We start from the raw sequence: 21490 nt of genomic DNA on the forward strand, positions 1-21490 counted from the left end.
GCCAAAATTAAATTGACAACTTTTAGGTGAAAGTTGGTGATTTGGGTTAAGGGGCGAGTCAACTACTGGGTCATTTTGCACCGATTAAATGAAACTTCTGCTCCAATTCTACCCATTGAACCTCAATATCATCATATATCACTAGGTATCCTTCCTTATTACATAGGAACTTTGAATGGCATGGCAATTTTTAATTTTAAATGACAATATTTTTATGTTTCTTCTGTTGGTAGGTAGGTAGGTAGGTAGGTACACCAGACTACTATGGACACTTTTCCAAGTTGGTGGGGCGAAAAACCTAATGTATGTCTTGGTTTGAGTCGTTTGATTGAGTTGATTGATTCCTTTCATTGTCGCGTTTGAGTCGATTGAATCAATTCCCGAAAACTGCTCTGACTTGATTGATTTGATTGGTTTCCCAAATTTGTCGTGATTGAATTGATTGCTATTGATTGAGTCGTATACAACACTGGTAGAGACTCAGTACCCGCAGGGTACGTTCAGTATATTTTTATGAGTGTGTAAGCCAAAAATGAGCTTGCTAATGTGCTGGCATGCCGAAACGTCGATAACTCTAATTTTGACCTGACCCGTGACGACATCAATGGCCACTATATATGTCAAAAATACGAGTAGGTTCCGATCGACAGTTTTTAATGAGGCTATCAATATCTTGTTCGACAGCCCCTTCCCTCCATTCCTTGCGATATATTTCAGTCGTGCGCGAGTTGAGCATGCGCCATCATATCCTTACAAATCGCTAAAAGATTATCAACTTCTCATGCCAACAACCAACCAGTCCCTGTATTCCCTTCCCGATGGCTTCATAAGCAAGAGAGAGCTAATTTATCATTCCTGTGAACTCGTATATAAATTAGTGCTCCCAACGACCAGAGCTGAGTGCTCGCTGCCGTAGGGCCTACAGGCTTCTCGCCCTGAAGAAGCGTGCACACTGCACATTCTGTAACGACCAGCTATCAGGAGCTACGAAATGCCCTGCGGGGATTTTCTGGGGCGGTACAGAAACATACACTCACTAGTGGAGTTGTTGCTAGCTGCTTTCCAGGGAGGCCAGTGCACCTGGGTGAGGGAATGTTGAGGGGTCAAACTGCAAGGTACTTGCCAGAGTCGAACTGCAGTAACCGCAGTGGCTGGAGTAATACTACAGTGACTGGTGCCCTGCCGGAGTCAGATTGTAAAGTGTGAAGGGTTGTATTACTCGCAGGAGTCGGGCTGCAGCGACCCAGTTATCTGCCGGAGTCAGGATGTGCAGTGACCCGGTTACCTGCCGGAGTCAGGCTGCAGTGACCCGGTTACCTGAAGAAGTCAGACTGCATTGACTCGGTTACCTGCCGGAGTCAGGCTGCAGTGACTCAATTACCTGCCCCGGGGTTGAACTGCAGTGACTCGGTTATCTGCCGAGGTTGGGCTGCAGTAATTGGGACCGGGCGGCAGGGGAGGGGCGGTGCGGTGACCAGCAGTGGGGGGAGGCGGGGGCGCGGTGACCAACAGTGGGGGAGGCGGGGGTGCGGTGACCAGCAGTGGGGGAGGCGGGGGTGCGGTGACCAGCAGTGGCGGGAGGCGGGGGCGCGGCCAGCAGTGGGGGGGGGGAGGCGGGGGCGCGGTGACCGCCGGGTGTACCGACCGGCTCGTCCCGGTCTGGTCGGCTCCGCCGCCACCGCCGCGCCGGTAGTCGTGCGCCGGAGCCGCGCCGTGCCGGTCGCTCCCATATATACGGCCGGTGGTGACGGAGCGACCCACACGACCAGCATGGCGTGCACATGGACCACTCCCGGCCGCGCCCTGCCCCTCCTCACAGCCAGGTGAGACGCAATATCAACATTTAGATTTTATTAATTTGCCAATATTACTTATTAGTTATCAATTTGCCAGGCGCCAGAGCCAACAACATTCAACTACAAGCATTGCCTTGAAATTGCATGTCTTGTAAATAATTGGATTGCTTGGTCCCTTACCTCATGATGTTGATGATATTGAGCCCAATACCAGTTTTCACAATGGTGAACATATTTGCGCCTTATGGGTAGGCGCAAATATGGCGCCTAAAATTTATAACAGTAAGTTTAAGTTTCGGTTGAAAAAGTCACTGAATTGAAAGTTTCTGGTGTCTTACATATCAGAGCACGTAGGCCTCGTTAGTTTGGTCGATTAATTTGACGTCAGCATTGTTTTTATATCCGTTTGTGAACATTTTAGACTGGCCAATGTAGCGTTGCATCAATGACTCTAGACCAATTCATTTATTTGTGAGTAGGTTCTGTCACAAGCAAAATTTCGTTTTTCGAATACGTCATTTCTGGCCAGCCTATGGTAACTACGAAACTTTTTGGGACAGAATGTGTCAAATTGATGCAGGTATAGGTACTGAATGTTTGTTTTTGTCGATACGCTAAATAGTTTAGAAGCACCTTTAGAAAACGAGAGTGGACTCTGAATAGATCCACCCCCTCCGAGTCATGTGCGGGCTAGGGATCCGTTTTACTATTATTATGTGGGGATTACTTGTTGCTGGACAGAATTCATAGTTGTAGTTTAGTTCGTCGACCTGCTTTGTTGCTAAGCTGAGATGGAGTTAGACTACATACATAAAACGCTATAGTTAAGACCAGAGTTTCGGAGTCGTGGTAGTGCTGCTCGGATTCCGACTCCGACTCCGGGTATGATACAAAGGACAATGGTGGCTGCCAAAATTCCGCATGATATGAAGCCCCGTGTTAGATCTACGTCCAAGAGGAGGTCGATCCCACATTCTGGTTTCGTCCATGCGGTCACCATTTCTCCCACGTGGACGCAGCTGAATCCACAAGAGACCAGCGGCCAGCGCTTGAAAACCCGCCGAGAAGCACGAGTGTGGCCGTATCATGACCACGAGCATCGCCATAATGTCGGTGATCTGTGCTTGTGATAGGCACTCTTCGGAGCGATAAAAGAAGGAAATAAATATACAGTTGTCATCAAGTCTTTGACACTGGATAGTGGAAGTTATAACGCGAATTTAATGCTTGCTAATAAATTACGACATAACTTGAAACTTGTAAGATCTAATGTTTGTTATTCAGAACAAAAACAAGATGTGTGAACAACTTATTTGTGATCACCGGAAGCGAATTCTACCGCGGGGCAACTGGTTAAAAACAACTGAAAAGTGATAACACGGGTTTTAGACTTCAGTTAACTTTCCGGAGTCGAAGTCGAGGTAGCTGAACCGACTCCGACTCCGACTCCTGGCTGCTTGCCACGATGAGGCATCATAATCGTGTGGCTTAAGACACTACCTGCAATTTTACATCATAATGTTTTTGTTACCAATGCCAACACTGAAGTTTATTTTCCTCTTTTCAGTTTTATTCTGTTGAGCACTGCCACAGCTTATAACTACAACAGTCACCTGCGGACTGTATTCGACTCTGAAGACAGTTCCAGGCAAAATGTCGGAGATCGGTTGGGAAATGCGCCACGATATTATACCGGTAAGATAACACGAGTGTCCGTCGATTTTGGTGCTACTGTTATATGCTGAGTTGCAGTCCCCGTGGCGTGCTATTGTCCTGTGATTGATAGCAGTCTCCCTGCTGTAACACGAAGAATCAGTGCGTGAAATCGGGAGAGACTGATTGAAACTACCAATTACGTCTATTCATTGCCCTTTCTTACAATAGAGAGTGACGTTGCGCTTAGCAACAGACATTTCGCTACAAATTCTAAAAGTGAAGCTTATCAGAGCTCATGATCAGCTAAGCGTCCCCAAGTCTGTGACGCGTGTTTTCTTGTCCGGACCGACGTGACGCTAGTCCGACCGCAATAGGCGGCCGTGACCCGCTACCCGTACTGCCGTTAGTCAGAGGGTAGGGAGTGGTCGCACACTACAAGTACAGTCATCGGAACAGTCAAATGCCACGTCTTATGATAAAATGTTTTGAGATAAGCTGAGTATCGAGCTAATAATGGACTATTTTCACATCTATGGCTTAACTTAGATGTGCCAAGTGCCTCATCTAGCTCGTAGAGTGACAACATATCAAGTCCTTTGGTCAAAGTGGTCACATATCATTCTATTTTCGTCGATTAGAGTAGCTTTATACTATAACACTGTCGGTCCGTTCAGATTGGCCCGAACGATGGAGCGGGTGACCCGCTCCATCGTTATAAGAGAGTGTGAACAAACCAGTCGATCTATCAGAGCGTTCAAATGCCGTATCAGCCGCCGGTACCCGCTGATGAGGGAGTCGGCGTCCCGGTCGGTCGGTCGGCCGGCGGCCACGGACCGGTTTAGCGTCCGTCACCGCCGCCGGCTGGTGTCGGCCGCGCCGGGCCGATGACTGCTCTGCTCCCGTCCTGGACGACAGATTGTCTCGGTGGCCTTGGCAATGAACTGGGCGGGGTCACTGAGTCCATGTGCCCCAGGTGGCTACAAGCTGTTCTAATGGGCGAGGAAATAACGCGATAGCGCTGAACGAGCTCCAGTGTCATGACAGGCGGTTTGACATACCATGAGCATGAATCGCATCAGTATGCAAACTTAACAGCTAGTTAACTTCGCAGTTAAGTAACGTAAGCTGATCTGCCGTAATATCAATGATCCACCAAACATTTCGATCGAAGTTCGAACTTCGAAGCTCGCGTCGTGATGTGAATTGATCATGATTTTATCGGCGCAATCATTGGATCGAGGGAATTAATGGTTCTGGGGCCCGCGCTCCGACCTTCAGTTCGGGTGCAGCGACCCCAGCCGACTGCGTCATCGGCTCAACACAGGTGTTGACTTACAGCGCGCGCTCCGTCTCCCAATGCTTGCAGTCGCCATTCAATTGTCAGCAGCTGGTTGACAGAAATCACTCGAGGGCCCAGTTTCACCAAGCTCTGTTTGGGGTAGTTTCGGCGAAACTACCCCAAACCAGTTTCACCAAATGGGGTAGGTTCTGATTGGCCACTTCCAAACTACCCCATGGAGTAGTTCTTATTTTACCCCAAATTTGCCATGCAAACAGATGCTCACGGTCCGTGAGCAACTGAACAAGCCAATCAATCAGCTGATTATCGTCGGTTCTACCCCAAATATCCGACCAAAATTACGGCAGACATTCGTGGGGTAATCTGTGAATATGATACCAATTGTGAGCAAGAATTGACAGTAAAATAGTAATAAGAACATAATTTATTGAAGTCCAATCACCTGTCACGTTTGAGTACGCATTATTCATAGCATACCTACTTCCAATTTCATCCAAGTATTTTACTGCATGTAGCCTGCGCCACCTATGCTTGTGATCTACAACACCAAAAGAAGCATTGTAGATGTCACCCATAGCTGAATGCCAAGAATTTTACTTTTTTAACTATTAAAGGTTTTCTTCAACCTTGAATACCGGATGAGGAGGCCTTGAAATATAAACAATAAAAATGCACATTCTTCACCATAGACCCGGGAACTGGGGGGGGGGGGGCAGCGGGGGCGCTTGCCCCCCCCCCCCCAACTTGGGAGCCGAGGGGGCGGCGCCCCTCAACACTGAGGCAGCGAGAAAGGATCTTTCCTCCTTTTTCCGGACTTCTTTCCTTCTTGTTTCCTTTATACATCTAAACATCAACACACGGCATTTTCCTTGCCATCTGAATGCATTCTGCTGATTGGTACAGTATCGATTTGACAACATCTGCTATTGTCATCCCGCTTCGGTTTGGGTCTGACCTTGGCCATATGTTTGACAGGCCAGATTTTATAATGGACCATTTTGGGTCAACTTTGAGAAATACATAACGTACATACAACGGTGGTAAAATCGTTGCTATAGGTATAACACAGTTTACCCGCTCTGGGTGTGAGGAAGGGGTGTGGATGAGTGCACCGACGTGGCGCCCTCGGAGGGCCGGTATGGGATTAAAGCTCAGCGACACTAAGGGCTTGTGTGGTGCCTTCGGTTATCGGTAGCACCCTCAGAATAACCGGCGCAAGGCCATCAGAGCCGGCGGTAAGGGGCCCTTAGAGTTTAGATTTAGAGGCACTGGTGTGGGGCGGTCATGCAGGTGCCGGTGTGGGCACTCAGAGGTGCTAGTGTGATTCTCTCATAGGCGCCGGTGAGGGTCCTTACAGGCGTTGCTGTAGGCCCTCATAGACGCTGGTGTGAAGCCGTTACAGACGGGTGTGGGGCCTTTAGAGCTGCTGACGCGTAAGGGGCCCTTAGGCCGACAGAAGAAGTCCTGTGGGGTCCTTAGAGACCGGCATGGTACTGTCAGACGCCGGTGGGGCCCTTGAAATAGAGTCACCGGTGTGGGGCCCTTATGGAGATCTTAGTGTGGCTATTTGGGGCCCGTGAGGTGCTTCTAAGTCGAAATATGACAATCGTTAGCCCTCAGCGGTCAAATGGCGCTGCAGGGCCCCTCGGACCCCAGGGCCCAGGGTCCTTTTGAACCCGATGGGGGGGGGGGGAGTACGTGTCCCGTTAGACCCCTAGCTGCAGCTACGCCACTGTTTCATATGCATCATGTCAGGTATTTTAGGCTCGCCCCCCCAACTTGAAAATCGTTCTCGGGCCCCTGTTCTTCACGGTGGTTACATGCCATGCGTCTTGGCCGTAATACATAGATGCCTTGATTTAAGGCATCTATGTATTTCGGTCAATGTGCAAATATCCAGCAAATATCAAGACGCTAACAACTGAAATCAATATAAAAATGCCGTACCTAAATCAGCAAGAGGATGTGTGGTGCATACCTAGGTAATTCTCATTAGAAATAAAAAGCATATGGTGCACGAAATTCGTAAGAAGCAGTTGTTAAAAATACCAGGCCAAGTGGATTCGATACTTCCCATATCCATGTAATGTATGTATTTTGTAATGCACATTAGAAATAAAAAGCATCTGGTGCAAAAGATTCGTAGTTAAAAGCCGTCAAAAATACCAAGCAAGGTGTATTCGATACTAAAACATGCACTAATTTACTAAAACATTCTAATTATAAAACACTTAACATATAATCTAATTTAACATCTAATCTTATCTTAAATATCTAATCTAAACATCTAATCTAAGCATCTAATTTACTAAAACACTAATTAATATTAAAACGTTCGATGCTATTCGATAATAAAACTAGATAAATAGATATTCGATAATGTAACCCAGCCCCCGTTCACGAGCTCCAGAATTCCTTTACCGTGACGTCATCACGGCGCATGAATTTTCCTTCACCCATAGCAATGCATGCTAATCATGGTGTGTTTCAGGCAGGCTAAGGAGAAATCCAAGGCCTATATGTGTTCAAAAGACGTACCACTAAGCCAATCGATTCGTCTCATTACGATAAATGGGGTTGAAATCGAAACAATCGGCCTATATTTGACCAAAATGGGCCAATCAAATGGCCCTTGCAACTCATAATGAAGGATTTCCTCTGCGTTAAAAAAAATTGTTTCTGTGATTTTTATCAGCTACAGGGGAAATCCTTCATAATTGCTACCAGATTACTACCATATTCCCTCGCATTTCTGTTGCGCATTGCCTCACAAATAAAAGTTTTATGAAGTTTATACTAATTTAATTGTCATATTTTGACTGATTTTGGCGATTGTTAATTATTTCAACGCAGCATGGATCAGATAGCTTTCATAGTTTGCTGAAGAATGTGGCTTTTGCTTGGTTATTTTCAAGTTATCTGTGATTTGGTGCGCCGTGATCGTAGCATTATACAAACTATAGGTATCAACTTTAAAAATTGAATCAACTTTTGAAGTGAAGTTCACATGAAAAACCAAAAGTTCAAGCATAATAATTGTTTAAACATAATGATGCAACATGTGTCTCCCAGATGGAACTTATATTTCAATTGAAAACTGAAAATAGAAAACAGAAGATGGATCTGCGGAGTTACTGAGATCACAAGGTGCTCTTGATTGTTGGTAGTTGAAGATGTTGAGAGAACTTGTGAATCTGCATACCAGTCCTGACTTGTTTGATTGTTCAAAACTATTTTAATCCTCATAACTGTGTAATGTGTAGTGACTGTGCACACTGCGCAGCACATGTGCGCAGAAACATGCAGGTGGCTGGTAGGTGGGTTAAACTTCGGAGATGCAAATTTGGATGTCAGTTATAAAATTAATGGTTATGCCTTGTAGAGTAAGCTCTGCTGTTATTTTTTTTTTTGTAATTGTCTTGTTTATAATTGTAACCTACAGCATTGTAGGTTGCTGTTGGTTTCATTTTTATTAAAATGCTTGACCAGATTTTGCACTTGTTCATGCATGAATGGCTAACTTTGGGGTGTTTATTCAACCCTGACTGCTAAAGTTTTTCAAAGGCACATGACACAGCACGGCTAGATCAGCTGGTACCTACCTGTTGACTTTTTTTTTTGTTTTTGGTGGTGATGTGTTTGCTGTTTGTCTTTTGCAAGGTGGTCAATGAAATAAAATAATGCATTATTTTGAAATGTTTCCTTGACAGAAGCCAGGAGCCGGATTGATGTGTGCTGGTGAATGAGATGGTTCAAAATCATTATAGGTATGATGTTTTTCAATGTACATAAGTCATAACATCCCTTTCATACGCTGAAGTTTTAATAGCTTCCCAGTCTCTGTCATTTTCCTGAAATATTGGTGTAGATAAGAGATATCAGTACCTTCTCAGAGGTACCTCCCTTCTGCTGGATAAATATTTAATTGGTTGGATGAAATGGACAGGTAGCCTTATGAAAATGTAATGTGAAATTTTATTTCTATAAAACTTTGAATATGAAGTTCTAATTATTCATATGTGCATACATTTTTGATGACTTAAGAAAATTTTCCACAACAGTAGATAATGTGGGAAAGTCTATCAAATGACACATTCTGAAGGCTCAATGCTGACAGAGTGCTGCCTCAAAGAATAACTGACTTGCTGGGTTACGAATATTTCTTTATTTTTAATTTTCAAATGTAATGTAGAAAACATTGCAGTGAAATAACAAAATAGTGCAGTAAAATAGGATTGGCGACGATCAAACAACACGTGCGCCATTGATGTCTGCAAAAATTGCTACCAGATTGCTACCAAATCCGTGACGTAACCACGGCGCCTTTATTTCCCTAGTGAACCAACCTGAGTAGTAAAGTAATCTTGATGTAACCTATCCATCAAGATTCGCGGTTGTGCATTGCATTCCTTTCTCAATAAGGTTGTGAATGTGAATCTTGGAAACTGAGGTGCCATGGTGCCATCGTTACCAAGGTGATTGGTAGACAAATACAAGAAGCCAAATCGAATGTGTTCTTCATTTCACGCCGTCGTGAAATGAAATTCTCGACCAATCAAAACGTTCCGTTGTTTTGCTGATGCTGCTTGCTTAGCAAACATTCACAAGAGATGCCGAAACTACCCCATGGGGGTAGTTTGAGCTGGTGAAACTGGATTCTATCCCATATGGTAGAATGGAAATCTACCCCATGCCGAAATTACCCCACTTGGTGAAACTGGGCCCTCGGACATTTGTGAAAAGTACCGTCGTGTTTGTTCATTCAGAGTCAGTGTTTTATGGCGCTGTAGCCAATCCTGTCCATAATATTCCAACCTCTCGTAAATGCGAGTGTAGCTCTGTTGCTAGTTGCAACTCCGAACTCTTCTGCACAACCATTCTCCTCCCTGAATGTATCTCGGCAGCGATGAGATCAGGAAGCTCGGCACAAAGCCTCCCTGTGCCTGCCTCCCGAAGTCACTGCCCGGTGCTGGGTGCCCTGTGGCTCCCAAACTGCGCACCTCGAGAACAAACGACCTTCTCTACAACCTCGCGTCCTTTTTGCCGCCTTCTCTCCCTCTTTTTCGTCCAGACTTGTAGAAAAATGGCCACGCCGAGGCGCAACCGCCTTATAAAACACCCGGCGCCGGGGTCTTACGAGCCCACTCATTCCGTTAGATTGGGGCCCTCGCCACCCTCCTTCGACAGTCCCGGCATCCTTGCTATTTACAGGACCGTTGGCTGTCTGACTGGCTTGATTAACTGGGCGGTCAGTGATGCGTCCCGGCGCCCTTGGCCGTCACGAGGAGCTGGAACTGGAGTTCAATGGACTGTCGGCCGGCCGGCCGGACGGGGCGGGGCGGGGCGGGGCGGGGACGGTCGGGTCAGGCCGGTCCGCGGCCGGTCAGCTGGGCTGGGGAGCGCGTGCGCAGGGATTGAGCCCGGGAGCTGGCGGGGGAGGGGTGAGGGCTCACGGGGGAGGGGTGGGGGCTCGTGCAGCGGGCGTGACCTCGCCCGCGGCACAGCGGCAGAGAAGAGAGATGTCGGCATAAGTGCGCAGTGATTAGCGCGGTCTGTGCCCGGAGAGTTACACCGCTGGGATGAGGCGGGCATTGTGCAACTGTGTGCAGGCGCCCTGTAAACACAGGGTGCTCAGTAACAGATACTTGGAGAGGTGATTAGACGGCGAGCCGAGAAAACAAAACACTAGTTATGGGATATGCAAATTACACTGTGCTCACCCGCCCCCGTAACTCAGTGAGCCAGAAGAATATCTGACCGCTGAGCTGACGGCATTGCAGCTGCAATAGTGACAGATTCGAGGGCCTTTGGGGCATTTGTTTCTCCGGCAGCGTTCTAAATTCAATAAATTTGTCGTTGTCATTCCAAAGAAACAAAAATTTATACGCATTCACTGGTAGGTTTTCTTTTTTAACCCGCGCCCCGTAGGGCTACCGGCGGACTCTACCACCCGTAGGGGGGGGGGGGGGCGTTTCGGCCCGCCCTAAGATCTCGGAAATTTACCGGCCGATTTTCGAAATTCAAACGGCGTTCGATAGCCCCACCGGGGAACTACCTTGTGACCAAATTTCATTGACCTAGGTCAAACCGATGACGTCACAGGTCAGGTCAAAGGTCAGATTTTCACCGTTCACAGGCATTTCAAGAAATGTGTTGTGAAATCGAGTAAATTGGTAAGTTATTGAAAACCATCAATGGTACATTGTTCTTCAAACACATACTTCCCTATCTGAGGTCACTGATACCAGGTCAGGTCACAGAGGTCAGGTCACTGGGGTCACAATATGAAAGTGTCGTGTGATACATGTTTTATGGTCCATTTTACATGACAAATGCGATTATGTGGGTCAGGCAGCCTTTGGGGTCAGTTTAGATTATCTTCCGGTGAAGGTCAGGTCAAGGTCAGGTCAAATTAGGTCAAATTTCAAAGTTGATATTTTTGCATAAAATGGGTATTCATTCGATGAAGCTCGTCACGGGGAGTCCAATGGTGGTCTTTGTTTTGCCCTACGTGGTCTAGAATTGCCAAAAACTGAGTTTGAAAATTTGACGTCATCATTTTTGAACAGTTTTTTCGCTATAACTTCGCCAAAAAAAGGAGATATCGATCTGAAATTTGGTATGTAGATAAGACGGTAGGTACTATCACATATATTCCGGGTTTTTTTCGAAACTCAAAAAACATTTTGGATTTTTTTGGCTAATATATCCAAAAAATTGCTTTTTTGATTTTTGGGGGTCAAAAATCAAAAGTTTCAAAAATCTGAGAATATAGTTTTGTAGCCCTGTCAATTCTACACCTTTTATGTCCGGATCATTTTTCTGTATCTTCAAAGCTGTAGGCCTGACAGCTCTTCTCGCGAAGGTCTTTTTTCGGTCGAAAATGGCAGAACATGACGTCATTCTGACGTCATTTGTGGCCAACCTATCATAGCCTCTGGAAAATTTTTTGGTCACAATGTGTAAAATTGATGCCCGGAGGGGTCCTGAAAGTTTGGTGGCGATATCTGCAGCCGTTTAGGAGATATCGACGGAAAAGGACAGGGGGGGGGCCGTTTCGGCCCCCCCCCCCCTACGGGGCGCGGGTTTTAACCCGGCAGTTGCTGGGGTATTTCGCCACCCACCGTTTGCTGGGGGGGGGGGGCGTTTATTTATTTATTTATTTATTGCGGTTCTTGGCGATATCCACATCGTGGCTCTTAGCGCGCCGCGTCAGTACATGGGCGAGACTTATGACAGTTCATACAATAAAATACCAGTAAAACGCCTTTTGGGCGAAGAACGAGCGAGCGAGATAGTGAGCCCTGCACGTGCGGAAGGGCGAGAGGGTACTTCCAACGGGCTTGCGCAAAGCACCCTTCTATCCAGTCGCGTTAAACGCCCCCAGCCAATAACTCGAGAACCAATAGGCGCAGCGAAACGCATGAGGCGGCAAACGAAAGAACGCGACGAGACGCTTCAGATGAGTACTTTAAAGTTGAATTTTGAGGTCAAAGGTCGGGTCAAGGTCAGGTCAGACACCTGAAATCGGGCTTTCAGTAGCATGGACTTCTGGACTTCGCAATGAGCGCCTCTCGTCATAAACTCTGTCAAAACGGTGCACAATCCATCATATAAGGCCTACAAGAGTGTCAGCCCCATGTAGGGGTCAGTCCAGCATAGGTCAGGGTCAAGGTCAGGTCAACCGGGTAGGCACATACCTATCCCCGAAAATCAAAACTGATATTCGCAGCCTGTGACACATGTTTTATGGGTAATTTGGGGCGTAGAACACGATGGTGACATTCATTTTATCATATGTGTACGTGTTTGGCTCAAAAAGTTCAATTTAAGAAATGTATGTATCATGGTCGTGAAGTAGTCACGAGAAATTACCAAGATTCAGATCAAGATTTTGGCAAATGCGAAACGATAATCAATAATCGAAGATAGCCATTTGATTGTTCATGGTATTGGCAGTCTAATGCCGTTTACGGCATGTCTGTATGTCTATTTTGTGATTTTATATGATTTTTTGAACATATGCCGTTTTTGGTCGAAAACTCAGAAATCATGACGTCACTAAAACCTCGATATCTCAAAATTTTTCCGACCGATTTTTTTTTGAAATTTTGTCACAATAGACTTCAATCAATTCCCAACAGGTAACCAAGATTTGGCGCGCCTGCGGCGCGCCGTTTTTATGCTATGGCCCGGCGAAAAAAGTGGGGGCGTTTAACGCCCCCCCCCCCCCCCCCCCCCAGCAACTCGCGGGTTAATTGACCAGCAACGCAAAACAAAGTAAAATCATATACGTTTTTTTATTGGAGACCCTTTTAGGGAGGATGGCCCATCCCCAAATTGTCGGATAGCACGTTTCTGGATCGGCTAGTGCAGTGGTTAGATGATAACGCGGTTGGAGTCAGTTCGGTGCTCGGCGCTCGCTGTTTGCTCGTTGCAGGGATAGTGGTGGTCCTTGACATTTATTTACCAGATTAGGTGAGGCCGGTGAGCCTACCTGGGCGGACACGGCTGATGGAAAATGTGTCGCAAATGTTCCACTCTATTATACTTATCGACGTCCCTGGCTGGTTTAGATGAGACTCTGTCTTCCATCCCAGCTGATTATGTTCACGTTTATACATACATACATGTATGTATATGTGAAAAGGCATTATTGCGAATCCGGTTAAAACATATGAGAGTACAGCAAAATATGTTATATTATCTGTTACATCTGTTTGTAGTAAGATTAGACGAAACTCATGCATATTTAAAAAGTAAAACACCGAGAAAACAGGATAACATATGGTGAAGCTGAGTGGTTCACCATCTGCCACAGATGGTTGAGGACAGTGACTTTCGGATCCTGTCTTTCCTTCACACCTTCCGTTACCTGGTCACCTTTTTATGCTTGAGTTTACGAGCTATGTATCATGTGTCTCTTATCTCATCATCTATCATCTCTCTCACAGCTTTCTTTCTCCCTCTCCACAGGTGCCCGCCTCACCCCTCCACCTGCCAGAACCGAGTCGGGCCCGGCTCTGACGACATTTCAGGTTTCCTCCCAGGGACCATTCCAGCAGCACCTCCAGTACACATTCCAAACCCCATTCCAGGCGCCGTTCCAGTCTCCGTTCCCCGCCCTGCTCGAGGCTCGGTCCCAGGAGGTTTACGCCGCTGTGGAGAGGACGTACGACGACGCGCCGCTGGGGGAGGTGATATCGGCGGCCCCCGAGGAGCCCGCCAGCGTCAGACCGCTGACCTCTGAGGGGGAGACGCCCGAGGGGGACACTGGGGACGCCACCGACGACGGTGCCGACGCTGAGGAGACGGAGGACGGTCGGCTCGAGCTGGAGGGTGATGACAGTGTGCCGGGACCGGCCGTGGACCGGGAGGTGTCCCGGCTGGGAGTCTTCCAGTCGCCCCGGCCAGGTCAGTGAGCGCACTGTGAGAGGTACTCGTACAGCACAGTAGAGGGAACGCACTGTGAGAGGTGCTGCAGAGGAAACTGATGGCTTTTTCGGTACCGAATAACGTATGTGCAAAGGTATATCCGTTGAGGGAGCTGTTCACGACCGGTGGATCGATGTGCTTACGAAGAAAATAATTTAGAAGTTTTTTTAAAGTACCTATGTCTTTAGCTGTCATGCTGTTTACCTTCATTCACTAGCTTACTAGCATTTTTTCAGGGCATTTTGCATAAATATTTTAGTCGTTTCTTACACATAAAATGTGCTTCAATCTAGCAACATTTCTCTTTACTAAAGATGTTCGCAGTCAATCTATTATGCGATAACTGGATATGTGTTCGTCGGCAGTTTTATCGGATCCCGCTCTGTACAACCGGCTTCTGTGTGAGAACCCTGACGGTTCTCAGGGCGTGTGCCATGAGAACCAGTTGAGCTGCAAGCTGAGAGGAGGCTCCTTCAGTCATAAATGCTCCGGCGGAAACGGCGTCTGCTGCGTGTGTAAGTAAAAAAGGGTCAGTCCTCAATTATGTGTCTGCCAATCGTGGGTTTCCAGACGCCTTGAACCTTGGGTGATTTTTTTTTTCTTCTTTTGACGAATTGCATATGTATCCTGCCACCATCGTACCCTCTTCGGTCTCCCTATAGTAGGAACCACATTGCCAAGGATATAACTTACTGTTTTTGCATCGATTATTGCTATTGAATTGCTTTTGTGTCGGCACGTACCAAAAACAACCGAATTCATTATACGTTATTGTTTTAGGCAAAGTCCGTATGTTCCCTAACGCACACGTCTGGTCTTTTCCCAGTCCAGAGCAGCTGTTCCTCGTTCACCAGGGAGCGCGTGTCGTACTATCGAAACCCCGACTTTCCGTTGAACAGCACCGGGAACCGCATCTGCAACTACAAAGTTGTTCTACAGCCGTCGACATGTGGCCTCCGGTGAGTAAACGCTCAGTATGCATGTCATGTTTGCAACATCGCCGATTTCTAGATGACGTGAATCCGATTCGGAATGAGATATGCCTCGTGTTTATTCCATTTAAAACAAGGTATTCTGTAAAGAATTTGGCTTCCCTGAGCAATGGAAACAGGCTGACGTTCGTGCTAGTAAGCTCTTCGGATGGACAAAAACAGGTTTGCCGTTGAAAGCCGGAATGAGTCTTATCTCGCTCCTTGAGACGACACCGTAACTGTGCACTCAGCACTGTGAATGCAGTGAGGCTGTTGGCACGTGCCTCAACTAAGTAGGCTCACTGTAGCCTGGTCATTACCTGTCCAAATGTGGGCCAACAATGAAGCGTTTCACCACACGTCAATGCTTTCAGTGAGGCCACACTGCGAGATAAGTAATGTGCCTGCTTGTTTCTACGCTCTTAAGCGTGTAGTTTGTACTTTTCCCATACCTGCTACATTGCATGATTAAATCGAGACATCCAGACATTTTAATGGCACGTGCACTGTACCACACTTTTCAAAGTTTAATGCAGTGCTTTAACCCTCGCACGACCAGGCCATTTTTCATAACACGAACGACCAGGGGGGGGGGGTTGTTACGACCCCCCCCCCTGGCGTTTCGAAACGGAAGGTCGTAGAGCTTAGCGGAAAAAACCAACGGATTGCTCTCAACGAGATCTCGCGATTGGTGGTATATTGTTTGGTCCTAGGTCAACATTTGACCTACTTTTGACCGGTCAAAGGTCAAATTTTCGGAAAAATAGACTTTTTTCAACTTTCGGCGGCGATTGCGGCAAAACGGTGGGAGATATCGACTTGAAACCTTCACTATCGTGTTCCTTGATCAATTCTCTATCGTTTGGTATGTATTTCGTTTCCCTACCTCAAAAAATGGCGCGTTGGGAGCGCCGGAAGTCGGCAAGGTCACAGTCGGCGGCAGAAATTCGAAAAATCAAAATTTAAATTTTGGAAATCTGATTGTATTTTTGGATTTGGGAGGTCCATTTGCTCCCTATAGAAGCTAATATTGCTGCATATTCCCATTGAGGTGACAAGAATTAGCAAAATAGTGGTTCGGGCGCTTTTCAAAAATAGTACCGGACGCTGTTCCTCTTGTGACGTCATAGCTCCGTGACCTGACCTGACCCGGTCAAATTTCTTATACCATATGATAGCCAATTCTTGCCCCAACATGCATGGGAAGTTTCATCACGATCCATCAACCGATGTCCGTACCACCGGCAGGAAACCTCGGGCGTTGGCACTCAGTTTGTGAAAATCCGGCCGGAGGCTGTACCTCTTATGACGTCATAACTCCGTGACCTGACATGACCCGATCAATTTTTTTCGGCAAAAGATGCGCAAAGGTTGCCCCAGAGGGTATTGAAAATTTCAGCCCGCTACGACAAGCCGTTTAGCGTGCACTTCGAAAAAACCTCAGGGGGGGGGGGGTTGATACAACCCCCCCCCCCTAGGCGTTCTAGGGTTAATATTGCCAGCCGTGTGGTTCAAGGGGTGTGGTTAAACGCGTTGAACCACACGGCTGCTGACGTCACTATCAATTATAGTTGTGAGCTTTTTGGCAGGTATGGGAAACACCTTCCAGCCCTAAGGCCGGGAATTCAATAAATGTCACCTCGCTTTTTTAGCGAAAAGCACCTCGGGCCTAACGGCCCTCGGAGTTTTCGCTAAAAAACCTCGGTGACATTTATTGAATCATCCCGGCCCCGGGCAGGAATATATTACTATTGCCGACAAGGTGCTGTGCTACAGAGGTTGACTGGAACCGGGTAGGCTGCGCCGCTAAACACCCAGGTCAAGCGGCACAGTATATCCGTGTGCCCTCGCTTCTGCTACAGACGCGTTGGGCTGGGTCAGGGTAATCCATGGCTAAGCAGAGGGAATGCCATCCCCGGCATTCAGCACTGCTACCTGACCCAGAGGCAGTTTAAGCGGCTAGGCCTATTGACTAAGCCACGGGACCCGATACTCGGTCAAGCACGGCCGAGAGACGATAGCGATATACTGTGCCGCTAGGCCTGGGTGTTCTGCGGCGCAGTCTACCGTTCCAGTCAAACGCTGGGCCGCCGTGGGGTGAACATCGCTGTGTAAGCAACAGTACAGTTACGCGCAGGGGCCTGTGAAACGTTCGTTGATCTAACCCCGTCGTCTGTCGCCACAGGATCGACTTTATGAACTACACGACGGAGATCACGCCGTCGTGCACGGAGACGCAGCTATCCGTGTTTGTGGGGGACCATACCAGGACGGCGCCGCAGTGCGGGGTGCGCACCGGATACTCCAGTGAGTGTAGCGGGCGTCGGCAGGGAGACGGTGGTCGGCCATGACGGCTAAATGTGTCAGGAAAACATTACTTGGTCGTTTACCAGCTTACTAAAAAAATATAGGTATTTTATCTTATGATTATAAAATAATTTTGAAATAATATAGGTACGGATCGACACTTTTTCGAAAGCGAGTACCGAGTCACCGACGCTGTTTCTAAAGAGCTCTTCTGGCTTGTGCTGCCATTTCAAAATAAGGGTCAAAGACCTTCGTTATTGAATAAGCAAAGTAAGGTTTCTTTTTTTGCCGTTCAAGATCCTACACCACGTAAGCTTCACCTGCCGTATATTGGAAATGAACCATATACCTCCAAATCCCTCCCGGCTCACCAAAAGGAGTCGTATTTGATCTACTCACGCCGCGCCTGGCCCCGCTCCCAGTGGTGTTTGACAGTCTGAACGCGACCAGAGACAGGGAGGCCGTCATCAGCCATGTGCTCGGCGGCCGCGAGCCCTACGCCTTCGAGATCCGCGTCACGCAGATGCTCTGCTCGTCTGTGAGGCCCATCCCCGAAGAAAGTGAGTGGCTTTTATCGGTAGTAGCTTCATATGGCTACGAGAGATGCATGTGCGAGTACGCCATCATTGAATGATGCGCTGCTTTCTGGCTGAACTTTGCTTATCATGATGCCCTGACCCTGAGTTATGTATTGACGTCTTCACTTATTGACCAGAAAACGTAGTAGTCGACGTGTATCTTGTAATAGGACTCTCACCAGCCACTGATGTGAGGCCTCTGTTACGTCTCTGTGACCCCTAATGTGACTGTCTGTGACTGTCCCTGTAACCCCAGGCGCCTGCGGTCGGCGGAACGTCGGTATGGTCCGCCACAAACGGGAGGCACCACGGACCCCTACCGGCGCCACTCTCTTCCCCACCGGCGACCCGGACACACCTCTGGGTGAGCAGACCGGGGCGGGAGAACTCGGTGGAGGACTGTGGATCATTATAGCGCAGATCTTTCTCGAGGGTCGCTGAATGTCTTGAGTTACTTATTTGTTACCTTATAAGAGGCAATAACATGCATCTTAATTTCAATTTCCAAAAGTTATCAAATTCAAGCGTAGTACCTAATCTTTCGTCATAACGTTTTCTGAATGTGCAGCGGTGTACAGTGCACACTCCTTTTCTTTTGCCCGGGCAGACCGCACCTGCTATTTGCATTGCATCGCACCTTCATTACCAGTGTCTCCTAATGCCCGTCTGCCCCCCAACAGAGCTGGAGATAGCCGATGCCGTGGACGCGAACGGCAGTCAGCTGGCGACCCGTATCCTGGGTGGCCGCGAGGCGGAGGTCAACGAGTGGCCCTGGCAGGTGGCGCTGCTGAAAAAGGTGGTCACCAAACAGGGCAAGCGGGCGGCGCGCTTCTTCTGCGGCGGAACACTCATCGGCAAGGAGTACATCCTGACGGCCGCGCACTGCGTCGACAAGTCAGTATAACATCGCTGCCTTACGCTCTCGGAGTTGGCACGCTCTCGTAAATTAAACCGTGTGCTGAATGTAAAATTACACAACCTTAGCCGGGAATCGAAAAAGATCGTGCATACGTAGACTTGTTTGTTTGTCTTTCACCAAAGACGCTCGTTCTCGCCATGGCACTCACCATTGACCGCGCTCTCATCGTGTCTCTGCCAGATTCGACGGTTTCAACCACACGGACCTGCGCTCACACCTGATCGTGCTGCTGGGCGACCACGACCTGCGCTTCCTGAACGAGTCGAAGCAGGAGTTCCGGCGCGTGTCGCGGGTGATCGTGCACCCGCTGTACGACTCCAGCCGCAACCAGCACGACATCGCGCTGCTGCAGATCTCCAAACCGGTCAACTTCTCCGGGGCCATCGCGCCGGCCTGCCTGCCCAAACGGCCCAGGTGCGTGCGTAAAGTGTAGGACAGGACATAAATCAGGATGGGACTTTGGGACGGTCTCTCTGATTTGTGCATTATTCTATGTGTTTGTGAGTGAAAAGCTAAGCGGTTTACTCATTTCACGACGTTTTCCAATTTTTGAATTTTCTCTGGGAGTTCTACAATTGAAAGTAACTGTGAATGATGGTTATTTCTTACATAACATTTGCTTACATCATTGGTTTTCAGTGGCACTGCTAATTTTAGCATTCTGTCAAAAAAATGAGGCTTATATCTCATTCCAAGCCTCTCCACTCCTCCGTTTCTGCCACTCTCTCACAATTCGACCCTTGCACGCAGGACGTTTACGGACACGGACCTGAACATATCGGGCTGGGGCGTGGTGTCGTTCAACGGCTCGCGCCGCGGCCCCACCTCGTTCGTACTGAAAACCACCACTGCCAAGGGCGTCGACCGCGCCGCGTGCGACAAGACGTGGGACGACTTTGACAATCCGGGGACCGTGTACCGGGAGCTGCCGCACCTCACCGAGAACCAGGCCTGCGTCGGAAACTCGCCCGGAGCCGCCTGCTTCGTGAGTGGCGCACAGGGATCGGTCAGATGGCTTGGTACCGATCGGAGTGTAGGAATAGTACGTGGTTGCTCTTCATAGAATAAAGTGAGGAATTGTAAGGCGAGGTCCCGCGAGGGTGTTTTATCTTTACTCCCTCTATGGTCGTCTTTGAATGATTTTATGCGTTACATAATTTTGAACTCAATTACCATATATGCACGAGAACATATTCAGTCAGCTAACCAACCAAAGTCAGTGTTGTGTAATGTCTCCGTTTATTTGCTACCGATGCATGATATTGGTAAGCCTCGTAAATCACACTTACGGCTCTCTAATCTATCGCCCTTGTTTCGCTAACCGCCCGTCGTTCGGTCCTTCCCTGGCAGGGTGACAGCGGCGGCCCGATCACGACTCAGGAGGAGAGCGGTCGGTTCACAGTGCTGGGCGCCGTCAGCTTCGGCCCGCCGCTCTGCAAGGTGGGCGGCAAGTTCCCCACCATCTACTCGCGCGTCGCGGCCTACCTCGGTTGGATCCAGATGGCCATGGTCGACATCTTCTGACCGGACCGGCCACCGAACGCTGGGTCTGAATAGGGCCACTGATTGTGAAATGTATTGGAAGTACGGAAACGCGTCAAATGCGCGTGCATCTGTCTGGAGCATCTGCTGCATCTGGTGAACCAGCATTGTGAACGGCAGTGTGTCACAGGGCATTCGGGGTGGCTGTGTGCATGTCGTGTGTGGCAGCACGTGTGGAAACAGAGTGGGCATAATAAACAAAGGATGTGTATCAACGAGACGATTAGAACGTTCGAATTGCTCACATGTTAGTCCAATGTCCAGCAGCTGAATTATATATGCACTTATTGTCTTATATAAAAGGACAATCTCATTCATGTCGGTTGTAAAAGTTGCGTGATCAATGATCATTCTCTATCGTTATTGCAGGTATTTTTTCATCTATGCAGTAGGTATGAATAATCTTTGGGTTCGGTGTCGAAAAATCAACACGGCTCTGCCGCTCTAAGCCAGTTATAATGGCAAATGCGAGACATTATGCTTAAAAAAAAAAACGCTTCCTTTGAGACCGTCCTTTGGAAGAAAACGACTTTCTCATTTGATGTTGATGTGGTTGAAATGTAGGTATCTGTGTAAATTGTATGTAGTTTGTGATTGAAGTGGGTAGGTATGTGTGATGGAGAAATAGACAAACTTTCAAACGCGTGTTGTTCATGAAACATTCTAAGCCTTCGAAAGGCTTCTGCGTTGAGGGCGAGGGCAGCCTCGCGATGAGCCATTCCACCAATGCTTGAAGAGCTGGATATATTCATGTGTTGTAGGATTAAAGATTAGCATCTACCTATCCCTGTAATCTTTAAGTGACAGAAACGAGGGTAAAGAGAAAAAAACGTTCAAACTTTATAAGGTACCCTCAGCGTTTTCCCCACACGTGCTATCAATATCTACCTCCCGAAATATATTTCCGGTCGGTTGACTGGCCTGACATTACCTAGTGTTAAAAGTGGTGGTTTAAGAGTGGAGAATCAGGCGCATAAAAATGAATT

The 21490-nt window shown here is 47.9% G+C and overlaps 1 protein-coding gene across 1 annotated transcript; it reads left to right on the forward strand.

Annotated features, from left to right (window-relative positions):
* Positions 1-1680: 1680 nt before the first annotated feature.
* On the forward strand, positions 1681-21145 carry LOC122386302. Its single transcript, XM_043375375.1, has 12 exons — positions 1681-1823; positions 3364-3491; positions 13729-14166; positions 14553-14702; positions 15014-15146; positions 17344-17465; positions 17888-18025; positions 18300-18407; positions 18724-18937; positions 19143-19376; positions 19713-19947; positions 20313-21145. The coding sequence occupies exons 1-12, from the start codon at positions 1771-1773 to the stop codon at positions 20484-20486; spliced, it is 2127 nt and encodes a 708-aa protein (XP_043231310.1). The 5' UTR covers positions 1681-1770; the 3' UTR covers positions 20487-21145.
* The last annotated feature ends 345 nt before the right edge of the window (positions 21146-21490 follow it).

The sequence above is a fragment of the Amphibalanus amphitrite genome, unplaced genomic scaffold, assembly GCF_019059575.1.
Source record: "Amphibalanus amphitrite isolate SeventyFive unplaced genomic scaffold, NRLGWU_Aamphi_draft 000246F_arrow, whole genome shotgun sequence".
Taxonomy (NCBI): Eukaryota; Metazoa; Arthropoda; class Thecostraca; order Balanomorpha; family Balanidae; genus Amphibalanus; species Amphibalanus amphitrite.

Excerpts from the sequence above, each read along its gene's own strand:
- LOC122386302 (XM_043375375.1), top strand. The coding sequence starts at position 1,771 with ATGGCGTGCACATGGACCACTCCCGGCCGCGCCCTGCCCCTCCTCACA. Across the intron at positions 17,466-17,887 it reads GGTGCGCACCGGATACTCCA|TGGTGTTTGACAGTCTGAAC; the intron begins GTGAGTGTAGCG and ends CCCCGCTCCCAG. Across the intron at positions 18,408-18,723 it reads CGACCCGGACACACCTCTGG|AGCTGGAGATAGCCGATGCC; the intron begins GTGAGCAGACCG and ends GCCCCCCAACAG.